This window comes from Betta splendens, chromosome 16 (assembly GCF_900634795.4).
Source record: "Betta splendens chromosome 16, fBetSpl5.4, whole genome shotgun sequence".
NCBI classification, from domain to species: Eukaryota; Metazoa; Chordata; class Actinopteri; order Anabantiformes; family Osphronemidae; genus Betta; species Betta splendens.
In genome coordinates, this window is record NC_040896.2 from 13,065,772 (window position 1) to 13,086,140 (window position 20,369).

At 45.3% G+C, this 20,369-nt stretch overlaps 2 protein-coding genes across 6 annotated transcripts; both read left to right on the plus strand.

The window, feature by feature from the left end:
- The first annotated feature begins 1,101 nt into the window (after positions 1 to 1,101).
- Positions 1,102 to 19,180, plus strand: shc1 (SHC (Src homology 2 domain containing) transforming protein 1). Of its 5 annotated transcripts, XM_029130276.3 has the most exons (14): positions 1,102 to 1,280; positions 5,285 to 5,329; positions 11,250 to 11,414; positions 11,620 to 11,690; positions 11,995 to 12,058; positions 12,844 to 12,963; positions 13,822 to 13,875; positions 14,217 to 14,268; positions 14,446 to 14,572; positions 14,681 to 14,828; positions 15,181 to 15,241; positions 15,429 to 15,545; positions 16,172 to 16,428; positions 16,511 to 19,180. In XM_029130276.3, exons 2-14 carry the CDS (start codon positions 5,318 to 5,320, stop codon positions 16,637 to 16,639), a joined length of 1,377 nt encoding a protein of 458 aa, XP_028986109.1. In that variant the 5' UTR covers positions 1,102 to 1,280; positions 5,285 to 5,317; the 3' UTR covers positions 16,640 to 19,180. The 5 variants fall into 5 exon arrangements, with proteins under 5 accessions (XP_028986109.1, XP_028986110.1, XP_028986107.1 ...); XM_029130277.3 differs by lacking the exon at positions 5,285 to 5,329 and having other exon boundaries at positions 1,103 to 1,280; XM_029130274.3 differs by lacking the exons at positions 1,102 to 1,280; positions 5,285 to 5,329 and having other exon boundaries at positions 6,128 to 11,414; positions 15,429 to 15,515.
- Positions 19,181 to 19,319: 139 nt separating this feature from the next.
- On the plus strand, positions 19,320 to 20,329 carry lenep (lens epithelial protein). The gene has a single exon (XM_041067943.2). It carries the CDS (start codon positions 19,686 to 19,688, stop codon positions 19,881 to 19,883), a length of 198 nt encoding a protein of 65 aa, XP_040923877.1. The 5' UTR covers positions 19,320 to 19,685; the 3' UTR covers positions 19,884 to 20,329.
- Positions 20,330 to 20,369: the final 40 nt, after the last annotated feature.

Genomic DNA, 20,369 nt, shown 5'->3' on the forward strand with positions numbered 1-20,369 from the left:
AGTATGTGGGGAAACCTGATGGTATAGGCTTCCCATTCTATCTGAAGAATGGGATAATCTGACCAAATTCAGGCATGTGAGTCTTATTATTATTTATCACCAAAAGACATACAAATCAATATCTGAAGTGGAATAGTTGTTAAAGTCACTGTATTATTTTTACTTAAATTATTACATTGTGGTTAAATTGTAATTAAATATTGTATATAATATTATTGTGGATAGCGATAGGCCTATTTCATACAACTTTCTCTTCTATTAAAGCCTCTTACAGTAAATTATGACCAGGCAATGTAAGTGTGAGCCAGCAGACAGGATGACTCTGAAACTGAGTCAGCTATGACATGTCAAAATGTCCTCTGTGCACAAAATGCCAATTATGCCTATGCAAATATTAACCTGGACTTCCTGATCTGCAGTAGAAGCTCCATTTAAAGCGTTCACTGACTATATGTGCCGGAAAGTCAGTCAGAGGAGAGTAACTACAGCCACAGACATGCAACCGACCCACAATGATAATCCAAGCAACAACAAAGCAAAGCAAAACAATCACAAACAGATGGAAAACAGACACAGAGACGCACAAAATGACTGAAAAGTCAAACGCTGCAACACAGACGCAAAAGTAACCACAAAGAAACACTGATGTTGAGTGGAGTGAGCTCCATTTAGCTACTTCTGACCTTATGGACCAGTTGAATGGAAATCTACCCATGCATAAACCGCAACGCAACTAAAATAAACTAAAATTGTAATGAAGTAAATGTGATGTTTGACGTAGTGTTTGCATAATGGCTTTTTACTTATGTGAAAAGCAAAAGTACTTGTGGTTTTATGGTAACCAGGGGACGAAAACATGCGTCGTGATGCGTTCGCGTGCTCTGTTTACGCAGTAAGGTAAGCTGCGTGTTGGCGCTTTGGGCTGGAGAGCTGGGATTTTTCGCCTTTGCGCAACATGCTCTAAATGGGCCAGGTGCAGAGCGGGGCCAAAGCGCGCGCGCGCACGCAACACACTCTAGCGCGCGCGCTCACTCACACGCATGATCGCGGCTAGATGACGTTGCCACATGTTCGCGGAAGTGACTTCTGTCGTGAGCGTGGAGGGGGGGAGGCAAGGGGAGGAGGAAGGAAAGGAGAGGGAGAGGAAAGAAGAAGTTTAGAGTGATCTCGTATGAAGTTAATGAAATCGTAAAGCTCCCGGCGGACAGAAACATCGACTACTCGCCTCGTCTGTGCAGCTGGAGGGCAGGAGGGGCAACTCCAAGGAAAGGGAAGCGCTGGTGAGTTGCTCCGTCAAAGTTGACCGCACTTTTTTTTTTTAGACCTGCTTTGGAGTCTGCGTGTGCTTTGCCTCAGAGTACAGCGGTTAAAGTTCCAAAGTTTGAGGAAATAGTTCACTCACTACCTTTGTGGCGGAGAGGAACTGGGGAAGCGTTGTTCTGCTTATGGAACTTCCAGCCGCCGCGCTGGTTGTGAGGACGACGCAGGCTGATGTAGTCTGTCGGGTTTGTATGGTCACAGTGGACGTCCACACAGCGGCCGAATGTGTCATTTTCTGTCGATCTTGTGGTTTTTGTGCTTATACCTACCTCAAGAGATACCAGTCGAACAGTACTGTGGTATGTAAAAGTACTGTACTTAGTTTATTTAGGCAATAATGACAGTCAACCGAGTGGCCTCAAGCGTGTAAGCCTCTTTCACAACAGGGAGTAGGTCAATAAAATACCTTGGGGTCATCTATTCAACACAGCAATACTCTAAAATGTCGGTTTAAAATGATGAGGAGATGAATAATCCTCGAATCAATGGTCAATCTGTTGAATCAATAATTAAAAGACAGCTATTTTGAAAATTAGTTGAGACATCCATTCAACAAGGCCAACCTTTAAATTTCATCCTCCTTTTGACTGCCATTTTTACAAAATAAGTGATTATAATAGTATACACATATATATACATACCGCAACACACAACTTGCTTATGACAGTTTCATTAGAAGCATTTACAGTACTTGGCAATTTATAAGTGACTCAATTAACTGTGCAAACAATTGTCAGATTAATTAATAACGACTGATTAAACTGGTGGTTACTTGCAGCTGTAAATGGAGTGGTTTCATTTGAAGTATATAAAAATGGTTCCTGACAATATAAGGACGAAAGCAGGATCCTTTCACTCCGGAGTGCAGTGAGCTGGTAAAATAAGCCACTGAGCCTATCAGTGCATGCACACAAATCTGCTCACAGTCAGACAGGACACATTACATTTCACAATTTCTTCTGTGTCCATGGAGACTGATCAGCAAAACAAACCAGATGTGCTGAAATAGGGCCACTGTGACAGGGTTAAAGCTCACCATCAACAAGTGAAGGGCAGATTATTATAGGCACAGACTCAAGGGTTTGTGGGATGATTGAAGCGACTGAAAGCAGCAGGCTCTTTGGTTCTTATCAGGTTCAGCCACACCATTCAGACCAGCAGCCCACTGACATGATATTATATGGTGGAAGTTATCACTGCTGATGAAGTGGATGGGAGGAGAAGGTCCAATCAACAACCGATCCAGGGAAAGAAATGGTAGATTCATGTCAGGAGTCAGACAAATCGATCACTTGTGCACCTACACACACACACACACACACACACACACACACACACACACACACACAAGAACAGCAATGAATGTCTGAGACGCAACCTGTCAGTCAAGGGGCAGCATCTCTACCACTCTGTCACAGCAGTGGCACAATCCAAAGTCCGCTTGATTAATATTGGATCTGTCCGGTTCTGCTCAAATTGTATCAGTCACTTAATGAAAGCTTTGGTGCTGATTGATGGCACAGCGTGGCACTTGTGATTGTTGTAGCGTTACCCTGACAGGTGCATAAGCTTGTGCACATACACCTACACTCACCCAAACAAACACACAACCCTGTTTTCATTTTAGGGGGCTGCGTTTTATAGGCAGTTAATTTTAGAGCTGATGTTTTTTTTTATTATTGATGCTTCAAATATTAGTTCTTATAAAAAAGGGGTGACGTAGTTAGCTGCTGCGAAACCACTGTGACTCTCATTACAGCATTTATTACAGCATCTGTCTATGGGTGGATGTGTTTGTGTATGATGTGAGTGCTCTATCTATCTGTCTGCTGATGCATAGGTATTTTTGTGTGTGTTTGCTGGAAACACAGTGGGAGTTTGTTTTTGAGGTCGTAGCATGTGGTTGTCCGTCTCTGCCTCTACACAATGGGACAGAGTCTCGGCTTCCTCTGCCCTGGTTGAGTGCGACATGCTCAGTGGGAGTACTCTGTAAACCACAGGTTGAGCCTCAGTGTCATTTGCAAAAACACAAAACTGAAGTCGCACTGTATTGTAACGGTGTCTTTGCATTGGCCTGGCCTGATTGTGTTGACTCTTGACTTATGAAGCGTATCAGTGTGCATCTGCTGTGTAATGTAGTTTAGCTGGAGAGTTACGTATGCGGCTATCATGGTCAATCTGTTCTGCAGAACGCTGAGATTGCTGTATCACAGCTAGACTCTTTTTGCAGACCTTCACTCTGCTCTGCTGTGGTGGACCAGAGACTAGAGTTGTTTGTCTGCCGTACGAGTGTAGGGCTGGGTGTATATTAGACCTGGGGCAGGAAGGCAGGATATTGCCATTTTATGCTCTTGATTGTTCCCTTTACTGATTGTAGAGAACAATTATTTACAAAGAATCTGAACATCACACCCAAAGCACTGACATTATAATGTTTAGATGTAAAATGAATATATGTTTTGACCAAGGACTACCAGGGAAGGAACTCTGTATGGACCAAAGTAGGAACTCTCTTTCTTGCATTGATGTTTATTTAAACCTGTTGAGCAATGCTGGTTAAAAATATAACTAGAATAGAAAAACAAACTTTAGATATTGATGCATATTTCTGTATTTTTATGTACCTTACTTTAAGTAAACACTAACAGCTGTTTAATTTAGCTAATTAATCTGAATTTAAATCCACAGCAGCTTTAGACGCGCTAACTGCAGCAGCAAACAAGGATGAAGTGTAACATTTGCAAAGTTTTGACGTGAATCAGGAAATATCTAATCTGGGGAAACCAAGATAAACAAAGAGGACCAGAGCAAGCAAATCTTTTGCATTTGCAAACCCTGATATTTGCCACTAATGGTGCAGGAAGTAGTAAAGTTTGTCTGGGAAACTGCATAACGCTGCTTACGGTAAATAAACCATTATAGCTAGGGGGGCATTGTATGTGGGGAGAGGCACAGAGCAGCAGCAGGAAGGGAATGATGGCAGAAGATAGAGATGTGGGAGTGTGGTTAGAGGGGGTGGGAGGAGGGGGGCTGGCGCAACCCAAAATAGCCAGCTCACATGTTTGGTGAGCTATGAAACCAACGACCAGCCTCCTCCTGGGTAATCACATGTAAATTCTGATTCGTGAGAATTTGAGTTGAATGCGTGACGGTTTGTTTCGTCCGCCTCGTCCCGTCGGTTTGGCTCGGCCTCAGAATTCCATTCTCTCTCGCCGTTTGTCTGATCTCACCATCTTCGTCATTGTGTTTGCTGCCCTCGTAATGTGAACTGATGTTAGACAGTGTTTCAGGCTGGCAGTAATCCAGCGGGGAGAAAGGTCAGGGACCGGCCCGTTGACTCGTCTTGGCTTATTTGTTGATCTAGTGTACGTAAGGGGGCGAGTGAGGCGGGTCAAATCAGATTACGCTCCTCATAGGCACACGGCATAACAGCAACCTGCAGACGGGACCCTGCAGCATGTGCTTAAATCCATAGCGGCGCCTCTGTTCCTCCCTGACTGTTTTGTCTAATAGATACTGACTAGCTGCAGCGTCTACAGTCATTCCATCCGCTGAAACAAATGAAACGCTTTCCACCTCATGCTGGGCAAGCTGAGACACAAGCGTCCTAAACATGCGGCCCTTTCAGTTAATTCCTTTCATTCCTCAGTGTGTTTCAACATGCTCCCTGCATGATGGCCTTTCTCCCGTCACTCTTGCTCTTCCGTTCCCCTGCTGTCCATTGCTTTCTCACGATTAACTGTGCTTGATCCCTTTTTTTTTCATGTTATGGTTGTGCTGTTCTGCGCCCGATCAACTGGGCTGTTATATCAAGAAGGTCCCATGACCCTCTTCGCCGCCGATCCTAGGAGCAGAGCATGCTGGGAGCCGTGTAGCTGCAAGGGTGCCATCGGAGCAGCCAGTGTCTGGTTTTCAGTGCTTCTGTGTGTGTATCATGTGCTGATGTGCACTTTGGTGTTTTTAGGGTTACAGACTCACAGCGAGCCTGTGCTGGCCGATGGAATATATGGTAAGCAATTCAAGGGAGTCGACAAGTCAGTCCCAGACACACGGTGGCAGTGGTTGTTTAGAGGGATCACAACAGATTAGTTTTAGTTAGGTCTTTATAGACTGTGGTCTTAGGTCCTCACCTACTGAAAGGGTTAGGTTTGATTTAAGTTCACAGATATTATGGGACCCACCTAAGCCACAGTGTGTCAGTTAACTGGTCACAGGGGTGGTGCGAGCTCTGGGTGGAGGGAGCTGTCTTTACCCATCACTATCATTATCACTGTGTCCTGTGCAGAGTTGAAAATGATCCAGAACGACTCTCTAGTTCTACACTGATATGTGATGTTGAGCCCTCGAATCCTTAAGTGCATTCCTCGACTGCATGATGATGATGATGATGATGATGATGTAGTGGTCAGACGTAGAACTGCAGGGACTATGTTGGGTGTTATTTGAGTCCTTGTTATGCACTGTGCTGGCTTCCTGTGACACTCTGTGGATGGTTTTCCTCTTTCCACAACGCTACCTTCTCGTCAGATGTGCTAGAATGTCAAAACCAGTCTGTGGGATTTCTGCTTTTCTTTCTGCCCTTGTAGAACCACTGTGTTGTTAGTCACGTCGTTCTGTATTTATTACGAGAATGTCATGCATTTATTTTCTTTCCTTCCTCACATTTTCATTATGGTTATGTACCATGACCACATGTCACACTGTGCAGCACACAGAGGGAGGTTAAACTCTCCTCCCTGTCTGTCTCCATCCTCCTCTCTCTCTCTCCTCCTCCCCCTCTCTCATCCCCTTTCACTTTGTTTCTTAGGTTACCAAACAGGACTAAGGGAGGAGCCTTGACTAGCCAAACATGGACAACCCTTTTTCTCCACACATGCACATACAAACACTTAGCTAACCCCCCTTTCCCTCTCTCTTCTTCCCCATCTGCAGCTCCCTTTGGAGAGTGTGCATTAATTTGCCGGAGTGCAGCATCTTGCTGTGCATACACATGTACACTGCTAAGTGACTGAGGCTGCAGAGAAGAGGTGGGGGGAAGGGGAGGAAACAGGAAGGAGGTAGAATAGGAGAAAAGGAAATGGGGAGGGCAGAGGCAGCAGCCACGAGTGTGTGTGTGTGCCTGTGTAAAAGAGAGAGAGAGACGGTAAGAGAGAAAATGGGAGGCAGCATCACCCAGACTGGGAGGAGGGGAGGACAGACAGCGTGCTCGTCTCTCTAACAGACAGAGGTGGAAGGAAAGTGGGCATGAGAGACAGGCGTGTGGGGAGAAGAGGAGCACAATGAAGGAGTGCCATTGTCCATCCTGGCAGCACTGCCATTTCACCATCTGCTAAGAGAGAGAGAGAGAAGAGGAGGAGGAAGCCAAACGGAGAAAAGGATAGATGGAGAGGAGCTGCCGGCAGTGACAGAATTAATCGAGCGCAGGAGCGGATCAGAGGAGAAGCACGTTTTTCAGGGAGTGGACGGACAGGGAGCCACAGAGAGGAAGCAGAGGACGAATGACCGGACAGTCTGTGGCTGTTTAAACATTAATGCGCTTCTCATATGCATATGGAGCCAGCTTTAGTTCAATCACCGTGGATTATCAACTGTATGCTTTGTAAACCAAAAAGAGGAACAATGCCAATGTTTTCCCGTCACTGAAAGAACTCCTAGGGAAACTGATTAGACTTTGTCAACAACAATTTGAATTAAGTTTGTCTTTTTTGTAAATATAGACTCTCTTTTTCATCCGGTTTTCTATTGTGAGCATAGGCGATCTCTGCAGGATATTATACAATCATCTTTGTTAGTTCAGAATATTCAGGTTGTTTTTATGCAACGTTTGTAAACATCTGTGTTGTCATTTAGAATTAAATAGTTAAATGTAGTTGTTGCTGAAACTGTTATCCAGAAAGTGGGGGGAAATAGCAGACAGTTTGTGTCTTGCAGTCAGTGTGCAGCCAATGTGGGATGTCGGCATTGATTGGGTTTTATGGCTGGCGCGACGCCGGTCAAACTTTGATCATTTCCTGAAACCTATTGATTTTACTAAGAGTGTGTAGTTTTTTCTTTTTGTTGGACGAAAAAAAAGCTTCTTTATGTTTAAGCGAGCAGCTAATAGCCGCCGTGTGATTTGACGGTTTTCTCTTTGAAGATTTTAGCTGACTTCTTAGTATACGCGCTCCACGGGCATCTTTTTTAATGTCTGTTGCCATAGCAACAGATGGCAGCTGCAGACAGGGCAACATGTAAAGTTCGTTTTCTTTATTCTTTCGAAACTGGTGCTGTTCCTTTATAGATAATTGCGTGTATATATGCAGTAGCAAAAAAGCCGTACACCTTTGGTCCACAGTGTGCTGCAGTCTTGCAGTTTGTCTGTGTTCGCTAGTAGACAGTCTGTCTACGCGGAGCGCGACAGTCTCCAACAATCAGGGTTGTTTCAGGTCACCTGACTTGCTCTCCCATTCTGTGTGTTCATCTTTTGAGAATTAGTTGAATCCCATCTGTCCTGATCTCACTTTTCCGTTGCGCTGATGTGCCATTATCAGGAATGCATGTATATATTAGATTATCGCACTGGTTTAAGCTGCTCAGACATATCATTCTGAGCAGCTGCTTAACCTTGAGGACACTGATCAGTCATCATTAGCTGTGCTGTGTACAGTACTGTCTGTGTAGGTAACTCAGGATTTGTCCTCTGTAGGGTGATCTACACTAGTCATACCACCAGTGCACTAAAATGCTGTGGACACACCTGGATTGTCCTCTTCAGTGTTAGCCGGTCTGTTGCTTTTGGTTCGTTTACTTTTTTAAGTGCTATTCCTGTGTGTGGACTGATTTCTGGTTTTGTTTGGGCTCTTAAGTTAGTTGCTCATGCTCTTTAACTGTCTAAACGCGGGGTGTCTTATGTGACCTTTTCAGTCGTACTTCTTCACAGTTTTCTGGAGCTCATCCCAGCCTGTCTGGCAGTTTTTGAGCATGACTGGATTCTCCATGGTGCTTTCTGGCCAAGACCAGATGGATGACTAGCTATAATTGCTAGACAAGTCCCTCTGTGGTGCTAGACTGGTGTGGGCGACTGTTCCTTTGCCATACATCCAGCGCCTAATACAAGCTGGCTTGCTTTACTTCAGACACAGTTTAATGTCTGAAATGTGTGGAAAAATCTGTTTCTGCTTGGCATCACTAAAACATCGGTGCCATATTTACAAGCCTGCGTCAGTGGTAAAAGCCAGGTGTGTTTAATCCTCTGCTCTTCTCGGAGCGAATAAAGGTCAGCGGATTGTAAATATGACTAGTGCCTCAACAGCACTGAGGCCAGCCAGCTTGCTGCAGGACTGACGGCGTAACCTTGCCTCCTGCCGAGGTCAAACTGCTGCAGACTGTTGTGTTTGAGGGATTTTGAGTTGCGAGAGACTGTTAATGGACTGTTGTTTGCCTTCTAGGTTGGACTATGCAGAATATGAGGTGTGATGTGCTGTAGTCTGTACTAGTGCTGAGCTTACCTGCTTTACGAGAAGCCCTGCATAAGATAAGAAACAGTTCCAGAAAATAAAACCTGGCTTGTTGCCGTGTCAACGCTCTTCTCTCAGGTAACTGACTATAATCTGGGCTGATTATTTACAGCAGACAGTAATAAAATAACTGAGAGCAGTGCCTAGAGACATCTGCAAAGCAACGGGTGCAGTTTTAATTGAGCATTTCCATTTGAGCGATTGAGTTCTCATTCAGCTCTTATGAACCTCCTGCACCATTCAGGGAAACCTACTAGGTTGGGAGTTCAAACTGGACCAATCAGGTCTCATTACTATCACGACAAGCCCACCGGTAGTCGTCATCAGCCGATGACCTACATCCACATCCTCCAGTGTTACATCACCACAGTGCTACTGCAGTGTGTGTCACTGTACCAGACACAGACAACATCTCAGACTCAACATACCACAATCTAATGGTGCTCCAGGAAAAAAAAAATCGTAACTGAGGTAGCCAGTTTTAGACAACACACTTGAACCGAGGCAGCCTCACTTGTTTTAGCCATATCAGGAACTTCAGTCAGGAACGCGCCCAACTCTGCAGGGCCAGTCTTAAGTACTAACTTTTTTTTCATTGTTTTCTACTGGTGTCTAAAGGTTGACCATGCCTATCTTCTAGCCATCCCTTTGAAGTGAGGTAGGTGGAAAGACAGGGCTCCCATTAACATATTCGGCAGAGGGACTGTTAAACAGGACAGCCTGGAGAACGGGCGAGCTGACGAGGGAGGGGGAGAGGGGGAACGAGAAATCATCTGGAAGAGGAGAGAGGAAGTGGTGGCACGAGAGAGGGCGGAGGCTCTAGAGAGACAGAGATTGGCGGAGTACATTGTGTGGCGGAAGAGAGAGGACTTCCAGGGCAAGCGAGGCGACAGAGAAAAGGGGGAAAGGAGTGCAGGGAAAGGGAAGGAGGCTGTGCCAGAGGTGATCTGGAAGAGGAGAGAAGAAGAAGACGAAGGAGACACAGGGAGGGAGCGAGCCAGGGCCATTCAAAGAGGACATGAAACAATTTGGAGGAAGAGAGAACGAGAGTAGAATCGGAACCTGATTAGAGATTTCAAAATGTGATGCACTTGAAAAGTCTTGGAGAATCAGTGCTGCTACCAGGAGTTGGAGACTAGCCATACATCAGTAAGCCTCCTCTCTCAACCTTAGCAGCTCCGAGCTCTGCAGGTGCTCGCTGCACTATCGACCAGTCGGACTTGTGCATCGTGTGTGTTGCTGCCGTTGTAGTGTGCAATCCCCTCGCTGGCTGCTAATAGGGTTTTTATAAGCTCGTGTCGAGCAGGATAGAGCTGCCAAGGGGAGCTGCCTCACACATGCCCACATGTGCGCACAGCAACACACACATTCACGCACATTCACTGGATGGAACTGTGGGCAGGGAATGTCAATACTGCCTGACACTTAAACACACCACACACAAATACTCAGCCCCCCGGTGCTGAAACACATGCGAGGGATTGAGAGACAATCACTTGTGTTGATTCTCCATGGTGCTGGCGACAGCTGGATAACCGGACCTAACTGCGTCGTGCTCAACTTGGAATCAGACGCTCACGGATATTGTTTCAACCTCACGACAAGGATGCCAAGATGAACACTGTTGGGAGACAAGGCCGCGTAGTCATCAGTCCCTCAGAACACAACAAACCCTGAAGTGGATTTAAAGTGAGCTAATGGCATCATGGTCAACACTGGTGCACTAAAAACAGATCTGTTGAATCAGCGTCCTGCCATTAACTGGGACACCTCGCGTCCTCTCTCCTTTCGTAGTGGATAAAGCCATTTTTCAGGGGGTTTGGTTTTGTGTGGAGGACAGACAACAGGACAGATGGGTGCCACGCTCACGATGAGCACGACAGGCAGATGGCCGTGTGTCCTTTTAGGGAGACACTCTGAATGCTAAGACAAAGACACTTTGATTGAATCACTGCAGCCTGTGAGGACTTGCACAGATTTGCGGACTGATAGTGCAGCTTCATTATGGAGCTCGTCCCAAAAACCAAGTACACCCACTTTCGGAGTGAATCGCTGAGCTCGACTGATGAAACAACCTCCAACCCGTCATCGTTCCCTCCTTCGAGTCCTGCCACCCCTCTCACTCCCTCCCCTGGCTTGCCTTCCTCTCTCTCATCCTCCTCTCTCACTCCCATCTTGCCCCCCTCTTCTCCCCGCCCAGCGGAGAACAGCCCGACCACCCTCTGCTCCTTCTTCCCCAGAATGGGATCCCTTCGGTTGGGCGTCTCCGCCACTCTTCTCCCAGGACTCAAGGCCTCGAGCAGGCCGCAGCCGCCCCATGCACCTGTTGAGTCCTCTGGGGACGACCGGAGCAGCTCCAGCTCCTCGCCCCCGCTCCATCACCCACTTCCCGCACTAACCGCTCCTTCTCCCCCTCCCCGACCCCCTCTGCAGGACATGAACCGGCTTGGTGGGGTGTCCAGAAGGGCACGGGTAGAGGGAGGGCAGCTGGGAGGAGACGAGTGGACTCGCCATGGCTCCTTTGTCAACAAGCCCACCCGCGGCTGGCTACACCTCGACAATGTGGTCAGCACTACAGGTGTTTCCTACACTGTACGGGTAAGTAACTGGCACCCCGTTACTAGCCCCCATGTAAAACATATAATTACACACCTCTCTCCCCAGTCACTGCATGCGGACGCCCTTGGTTCATTTTTAGAAACGGACGCCACCGCTTGCTGTTGTTGAAAGTGCGTTTCAGTCCTGTGGGACTGATGTAGGAAATGTCTGATGCTAATGCTTTGCCTTCCGGTTTTCTGTGCAGTACATGGGGTGTGTGGAGGTGCTGCAGTCCATGCGAGCCCTGGACTTCAACACCAGAACTCAGGTCACCAGGTGAGGCTGCACTCCGTTGCTATTTGGCCCCTGTTTCTGTCTGTGCATGATGAAAATGGTATAAAATATTTTTAGAGACACTGGTTTTGTCACCCACAAACACTTCTCCTTACCTACTTCCTTCTCTTCTTAGTGGCTTGCGATTGTTCCGTGTTGCACTGAGCTGCGTTTCCTCACGTATGCGAATGAGTGAATTGCCCGACTGCAGCTCTCTCCAAAGCCAAAATTAGAATCTTCAGGAATCCTGGTGGTTTCCCTCTGGTCTCTCTAGGGTTGAGAGTTGAGATGTTTCTCTGTTTTTCAGGGAGGCCATCTCTGTTGTGTGCGAGGCAGTACCCGGAGCCAAAGGAGCCCAACGCAGGAGAAAGGTACAGGCCCCGCACAGTAGCACACACCCTTTACAGTTTACAGGGCATTATTTATTTATAAAGCTTAAGTGGGCGGCAGTGGGAAGGGTCTTTGGGATAAGAGCTAGATTTAGCTTGATTGTCCACTCTATGGTCAGTTGGGTATTCAGTCACAGTCTTTCTCGCTCTCACACGAACACAGAGATCTTGATTTAGGCTGATTGCACACTGCTGTGGTTAGCGGGCTACTTGCAGGTAATTACCAATCACTCTCTGGTCTCTCATTTCCCTCCCTTGTGTCACAAGGGAGGCTGGAGAGGTGGTGTGGTAGCTCGTCTGGAGCCAGTGTCAGGCCGAAGAAGCACTACAGATTAGTGCTCACAGACACAACTTGTTCCTGTAAAATAAAAACAAAAAACACACCCACCCAAACAGTCCATAAAACAGTTGGCTAAATCCAGCAGCCTGCTGCCATGGCAGGGTTTGACCAAGGAATGTCTGGCAGTGTAGCAGATGAGAAAAAATGGAGTAAGCTAGCGTCGTCGTTTTGAATTGGCTAGACAGAGGTTCATGTGGGTAAGCATAAGCTTCCTGTGTGATGTTGAGTCTGCATGAGTCTGCTTGATGCTCCTGTGATCTGTGCTGTCTTGGAGACAGGATCACTTTCACAGTTGCAGCTGTTCTTTTACAGACACACACACACACACATACAGCAGGTGGAGCAGATTATTGTCCCTTGTATAAGTAATGAAAGCTGTTAATTTTTTTCCTTTTACACTGTGTATGTTTATTGCTCTCCTTTACAGCCTACCACTCGCTGTCTGACATCCATTCTGGGAAAGAGTAACCTGCAGTTTGCTGGTATGACAATCAGCCTCACCATCTCAACCAGCAGCCTCAATCTGCTGGCATCCGACTGCAAGCAGGTTAGACTGAAATCTACTTTCTCTGTCTCTGTCTACATTCTATGTAGAAATGCAGCCTAAAGAATTACAGTGAATCTGTTTGTTATAGCTCTGTTTACATTTTACAGTCTACAGTTTAGATTGTATTCTATTTGTTATTATTATTATTATTATTATTAGTAGTAGTATTATATTCGATTGTATTTTTAATTAAATGTTACTCTTAGAATGTGTTTTTGGCCTTAACTAAACAGATATTGCAGCTAATGTATTACCCGCCGAGAGGTTATGAAATCCAGACATCCTTGTCTGGGTTAATAATACCTTTATATCTGGCATTAAACATGTGGGTGGTGTGTGACCTTTATGACAAACATGAGATGGTTCATTTTGTCATCTTCCTGCAAGATGTGCTGCCCCATAGCCATTAGCTCACGGAACATCTTCCTGATGTTTAATGAGCTAATGCCAAGTAAATGATATTTGTGTGTGTGTGGAGGGATTGTTCACAGTGGTGCGCTGCGTACATATAAACACATGGTGCAAAGAAATGTGGAGTGCCCATAAATCCATTCACAAAACAAGCCTGAGATATAAAGCCACACACAGAGCATTAGCAAGTGTTGATGGTGTTATTGATCCAACATGGGCACTTGTTCCAGACTGTTAAAAAGGTGTTCCACCCATTGTCCCTATTTAGTTCTTATCTCTCCTGCAGTTGATGGCACTCAATGGAGGCAAAAGCACTTTTGTGAATAATGGTTCCACATTTGTCTCTCCATCCACATGCTTTCATCTCACTTCCCACATACTTCATGTCACCCATGTACGCTCTTCTCTCGCTTTCCCCCGCTCTCTTCCCCTCTGTTTTCTCCACAGATAATCGCCAATCATCACATGCAGTCCATCTCCTTTGCCTCTGGAGGAGACCCAGTGAGTCACCCAACCCTCTCTCTTTCTCTCGAAGCTCAAATCTCACTCTGACTTTTTCCATCTTACTTCAGCCTGCATAGCCTTCCTTCCTGTGCTCTGTCATTGTCTATTCCTGTGAATACCACTCACTCCACTGCTGTGTCGATGGTTTGCAGTCTTCATCGAAGCCAGATCCTTTTACTTTCTGTCATCTCTCTTTCAGCTCAGTGTGTGTTTTTAACTTCTGTTTAGCCCTTTTATTTCCTCTTCTTCTTTTTCACTTTCGTTCCGCTTTCTATTTTCTAATTACTGATTCTTCCTATTTCCCTCCTCCCCTAACTGTCTTCCCATGTCTCTGTCAGGATACAGCTGAGTATGTAGCATATGTGGCCAAAGATCCAGTCAACCAGAGAGGTGAGAATGACGCTTTCATTCTGGCCGCATCTATCAGTGAGGACAGTTTACATAACGCTGACCTTTGTTCAGGACTGTTACATTGTCAGAAACACACATTCTGTCTATTATTAGCAATCTTCATCAGTGAAATGGCAACATTTTGCAAGTAGTAATTTGCATCTCCACTCTTTTCAGCTTGTCATATCCTGGAGTGCTCAGAAGGTTTAGCCCAGGAGGTGATCAGCACCATCGGCCAGGCCTTTGAATTGCGTTTTAAACAGTATCTAAAGAACCCTCCCAAACTGGTCACACCTCACGACAGGTACACATGGGGTTTTTGTATATGTTAGCCCCCCCAAAAAATAGCATGCATTTGGATTGTCACCCACAACCTGTTTCCATGTCTGTGTAACACCTACATCCCTTCCAGAATGGCTCCTTTTGACGGCTCTGCATGGGAGGAGGAAGATGATGAGGCTGCTCCGCCTCCTGACGTCCCTTACTATAATAATTTCCCTGGTAAACAGCCTCCACCTGGTGGACTGATTGACATGAGGACCAGGCTAGGGGCCACTCTGGTAAGAGAAGTGCAAATAAACACAGAAGGAGGAGGGAATGTATTTAAACATGCAGTATACAACAACAAACCCAAATCCTGGCTGCACTACATTTAGTGATGATGATGATGATGATAATGGTGGTGATGATGATGATGATGATGATGATGATAATGACATAGTTTTAATGTCCTATCTGTGTGTCTCCTCTTGTTTTATCTCAGTAAACTAAACAGCAAATAAAACTGTTGGGTTGGTTCTGTTCGTTTTATAAAAAACATTATTGGCTTTTGCAGCCAATGAAGATATTTGTTTGATATTGTATGTCCACATACACAGCACCTCACAGTTTGTTTTTCCAATGTGTTTTTAGCCGTATGGACAGCAAGGTCAGAATGACATTCACAAGCAGCCGCCTCTGCCACCTCTACCAGGTGAGATCTGTTTCTGCCTCTAGTTACGTTAGGACTCTTATTATAGTTATATTCACATATTAGCACACAAATTGCCTACTGTTTTCACATATCCTTGTTCCTTAGTGTTTTCGTCTGCTGTATAGAGCAAGCACCTGAAAACAAAGGTACCAAAGTTACTAATTTTTTGATGTTACTTTTATTCTAGTGGGTGCCAAAGAAGGGGGGCGGGAACTCTTTGATGACCCTTCATATGTCAATGTGGACAAACCCCGACCCCCAGTTGCAGCAAATGGTAATGCTCACAGAGACGCTTTTGACATGAGTAAGTGCCCTTACAGTACCTGGTCTTTCTAAACTTTTATTGTAGTTGACGTTTAACTGGAAGCATTCAGCATCAGTTTCATAAAATGTACCCGAAACAGACCACACTGCCTAAAAAACATGGGAGTGCATATGAACAATAAGCTTCATGGGAAGTGAAATTAAACAGCTGATGAATGAAATACATTCTTGTAAGTGGTGTGTGCATTGTAACATGCGGGTAACTGAGATGTTGTGTTGTTTTACCATGTGGAAGGATTAAGAGTTAATCATTGACTTGGGAGATGAGCAGAGCAGTGTGTGCTGTACATTCCATATGACTGGCTAATTGAAGAGTGGCGCTGCCCACAGAAGGCGGCCTTGAAGGAAGATAAGGGAATTAGAGTGCTTCTGTCCATTACAGGGGCGTTTTATGTAACATGATTGGCTGTCTGTGTAAAGCACATTAAGACCCAGAACACTATCATTGTATGGCACATACAGGGGTAATCATGTGGTTCATTTGGACATAGTACAATTGCATTTTATTTTTGTCACAGATAGACAGTAGTAGGAGATCATGTCTTTTCTATCTTACCATATATTTCAGCATGTATTACATATTGGATTTGTACTTTATTCCTCCAGAGCCATTTGATGATGCTCTGGGCGTCTCTGGGCATGGTGGCCCCAGCTCAGTTACAGCGGTGCCTCCTCTGGTTCAGCAGCTGCAATGTGAAGCTTGGTTCCACGGTAGCTTAAGTCGCAGGGAAGCAGAGAGGCTGCTGACCCGTGATGGAGACTTCCTGGTGCGGGAGTCTGGCACCACACCGGGACAGTATGTCCTCACGGGACAGCAGGGCGGTCAGGCCAAGCACCTGCTGCTAGTCGATCCAGAAGGAGTGGTGAGTCAGACGGGAGGAACATGAACAGTGGACATGCTTTTTTTTATCTGTTGAGACTAAAATCACAATGTTTGTCTTCCAGGTCCGTACAAAGGACCATCGCTTTGAAAGTGTGAGCCACCTGATCAGCTACCACATGGACAACAGGCTCCCCATCGTGTCAGCCGGCAGCGAAGTGTGTCTGCAACAGCCAGTAGAGCGTAGGGCCTGACGTTACACACACCAATGAAATATTCCAAATATTCACACTCCTATAGCAACGCAACAGGCGAACACATCTCCGTGTGCTTATGCATCTTTCGCACGTCAACACTACATTCACCCCATACACAAAGACCAGACAAAAGAACTCTCCGGTTTCTCTGCAAAATCACTTGCTGCTGCCGCCACATGTTGCTGTCCTTTCTGAAAGCCTGCGTGTGGCCTGCAGTGCACCTCTCACCGCCCGCACCACCTCTTCCAACTATCAGGCGCGTCCTCCACAATGGAGAGGCACTGCTGCAATTTCTCAACAGCCTACTGTGAACCAGGGAGGAGCCCTCTGTTTATTCAGCACAGGGCAGAAAATAAATGCAATTTTTTTAAAGAAATAAAAATCTAACATGCGACCATGACATAAAAAAACTTTACTAACACATGAAATTGTGTAAAATAAGCAGTGGAATGAAGAAGTGAAGGAAGAAGCATGAGTGGGACATTGGATGTGATGTTCCTGTGTTCCTTGGTGTTGCTGGAGCACATTAGGCCAAAACGAATTGGATGGCAATCGTTTGTTGTAGAGGCTGAACCAGGCTCGTGTATAAAGCCCTTCATCAAGTGCTACTCGAGTACTTCAGCAGCAGACGTGACTTTGGGGAAAAAAATCTGCCTGGTGAATATTCATAAACATGTGGGATTGTAATCGAATCGACGGCGAACTTACCCACAGCGATTGCCCTGTCAGAAGCTGGTGAACTTTGACTGCTGGCGTCATATCTGGTGATAAGGAAAGCCTGTATGCAAACCTGGGACTGCTATGCCAATGACCATCATGTTTTGTTGTTCATGTTTTGTTGCGTGTGTTACCGACTGGCCCTTTTGACTTCAGGAGGATCTAAGCTGTATCGCCCTTATCCCTCTGTAAACGTACATGCACACACTCCTCTGCACCACACACACCGTCTGCACCACCATGCCAAAGAATATGAACCTGGTCACTAGCAGAGGAAGCCATGACAACTAGGAGCAGTCATCTCTTTGTGCTCGCAGCACTGAGGAGTAATGGAGACAAAAGGAAATGCAGATAACAATGGGTTTGTTCAGAGGAAGGAATAATCTTGGTGATTGTGCCAAAATACATAATCAAAATGATTTGATGTCATCCACAAAGACAATGACAGAAAGGACATTTAGAGAAGCATAGACCTTTAGTTTTTGCTATTGCTTTTCTCTCAGATCTTAGTATGTGTTTGCTTTGACAATCTATGGGTTATGGCTACAGTAAACCCCATTTAAGTTGTAGCTAATGTGAAATGTGGGCGTGATCTCTAAAGAAATGAATTTCCCTCTGGTGCTGCAAAGCATGTGACAGCGACCGGTTTGGTGAGTTGTTGTTTATGTGATGTCACTTTACTTTTTCAATCACTTGAGAAATTCTTGTCCTTTTTTTTCAACAACCTTGTAAAAATGTTTTTTCGGAGGAATGGTTAAGCCAAATGTTGCTTCTCAGCCTGCTGTTCCGATGGCCAGGAAGGAGAAACTCTCACTATAGCTTCTCTTTCCCTCCTCCTCTCCCCTCCTCAGTTCGTGACGTTGTTTTTATATCTTTTGACTTGTGCCTTGTTTATTCAATGCAGTCACTTCACTCCAATGCAGTCACCTTATGTACTTAATTCAAATGTAGGTAACTACAGGAGAATCTAACACAAGCCTCTCAGTTAAACAAAGACTCTGCAAAAATGACACTCCAATAACTCACAGCAGATCCAGTGATGGCAATCTTCTGATGCACATCCCTGCATTCAGCATATAGTCACAGATACTTGATGTCACCATAGGGTGGGAGATTTCCTCAACATCTGTAAATACCATCGCTTTCCAGCTGGTCGGCTTAGTGTCAAGCTATTGTGTTCATAGGTGTACTTTTAAGGATTCGTCTGACACAGAGCCAGTCACCACAGCTCTGAGGTAGCTTTTAAGGCTAATTGATTCCAGTCTTCTGAAACGTGAGAAGGGATCTCTTCAAGCTAAATCTTATTGTCAGCTCATCTGTAATCTAACATGCACACACACACACACACACACACACACACACACACACCAGAGCCATAACTGGGTCCGTCAGACACTCGCACTCTTGCCTGTGGTTAAGTTAATAGGAAATCCAGAGCTTTAAGTTCTGTGTTACTGTGTGCCTGCTGTGTGCGCTCAGCCCTCTGCATCATTAGTGACTTAGTCCTGTGTTTTTACGTGTCACCAGTGTCCATCACAGATGCCTTTTGTCGCATGAAAATTCTTTGAACATTTTAGTTGTTGTTGGTGATGGTGATCGTGTTTATGATGCTGTTGTACTTTTACATTTGTGTTTTTGAAACCCAAAGGCTACTTTTAGATCCTGTTCACAGATGTTGATTTTTCCTTTTTTTACTTTATATGTTTCTGTATTAATACTTTTTTTTTTGTTTTTAGGGAAAAAACATCTGTTTACACCTGTATCTGGTAAAAAATATATATTGCATATATAAATACATAAATCATTCATCTCCCTTCGTGAGTTTGGCCTTTGATGTGATTAATGTGTGTGTTTAACCTGAGTTTTTTTTTGTTTGTTTACATCCCTTTTATTTTTCTATCAAAGTTTACTATCTTTGTACTGGGAAACAACACAGCCCACTGCTAGAAGGGATGACTGCCTGTCACACACTGTCCTGAACGGAGCTACTGGAACTCTCCTGTTATTGAACAGATGAGGGGCTGTCAGAAAGGGGCCGTGTCGGGATTATTAGACCTGTGTGGCAGGGTATTTTACAACAGAGCGGAACAAAGCCCAGCAAAGGTAAACAAGGTCAGCGGATGTTTGAAAGCAGGGAAGAGTCTAGAGAAAGCAGGATGTGCTGCCTTTGGTGGTTTGTACAGGAGGTTATAAGTAGCAGAGCCAACTGTGCCAGGAGCACAGCGCAGACCTCAGCTGTTGAATGAGCTCAGCTCAGTCTGGTTTCTCAGACCTCAGCGCCTGACGCCTCTCATCACCTCCACCGCTCCCTGTCCTCGCTGGAGCTATGCATCCCCAGCGTCCTCTTCCCCAGGCCATGCCTGCCTCCTCCTCCCTGGGACAGCACCTGAGGGACGTGGCCATGGGTTTGGGCCGAGGCAAGAACTTCCTGGGAGGAAACTTTACCTATGGTTTTATCCAGTCAGTCAAGGAGTGCCTCTATTTCCTCCTCTGCTGCTGGTGCATCAAGGAGATCCTGGACTGATAGACTGGGAGAGGGTGGATCAAGTGGTCAGACATTGATTTTGCTGGTTTCTCCTTTGGCTTCTATAGTGTAATTTTACCCAGCTTTTATTTCATCAGAAGTGGAGTGTTTGATCAGCAGTGCTGGCAAAAACATGGGCAAGTATTAGTCTCAACCCATATGACAACACAGTCCCACCTGAATACGTAGCAAAAGAAAACCACCACCAGTATTTGACACCTATTTTGGCAAAGGATTTACTATTTGCATGATTATTTAAGAAATTAAAAGTTTTATTTTTGTTTTTCAGGATCTATAAGACGCTCATTTTGGCCACCACATTTCCAGACACTACAGGCTGGTCCAAATTTTTGTTCTGATCTGAGATCAGAGGAACGGCACCACTGATGTTTACTGTACTACGCAAACAGGAGTGGCTATGAATAAAAGGAATAATAGAAATTGAATTTTTGTTCATTTTTGATTAGTTTGATAGTTTGCATAATC

Excerpts from the sequence above, each read along its gene's own strand:
- shc1 (XM_029130273.3), top strand. The coding sequence starts at position 10,821 with ATGGAGCTCGTCCCAAAAACCAAGTACACCCACTTTCGGAGTGAATCG. Across the intron at positions 11,415-11,619 it reads GTGTTTCCTACACTGTACGG|TACATGGGGTGTGTGGAGGT; the intron begins GTAAGTAACTGG and ends TTTTCTGTGCAG. Across the intron at positions 12,964-13,821 it reads TGGCATCCGACTGCAAGCAG|ATAATCGCCAATCATCACAT; the intron begins GTTAGACTGAAA and ends TTTTCTCCACAG.
- lenep (XM_041067943.2), top strand. The coding sequence starts at position 19,686 with ATGCATCCCCAGCGTCCTCTTCCCCAGGCCATGCCTGCCTCCTCCTCC.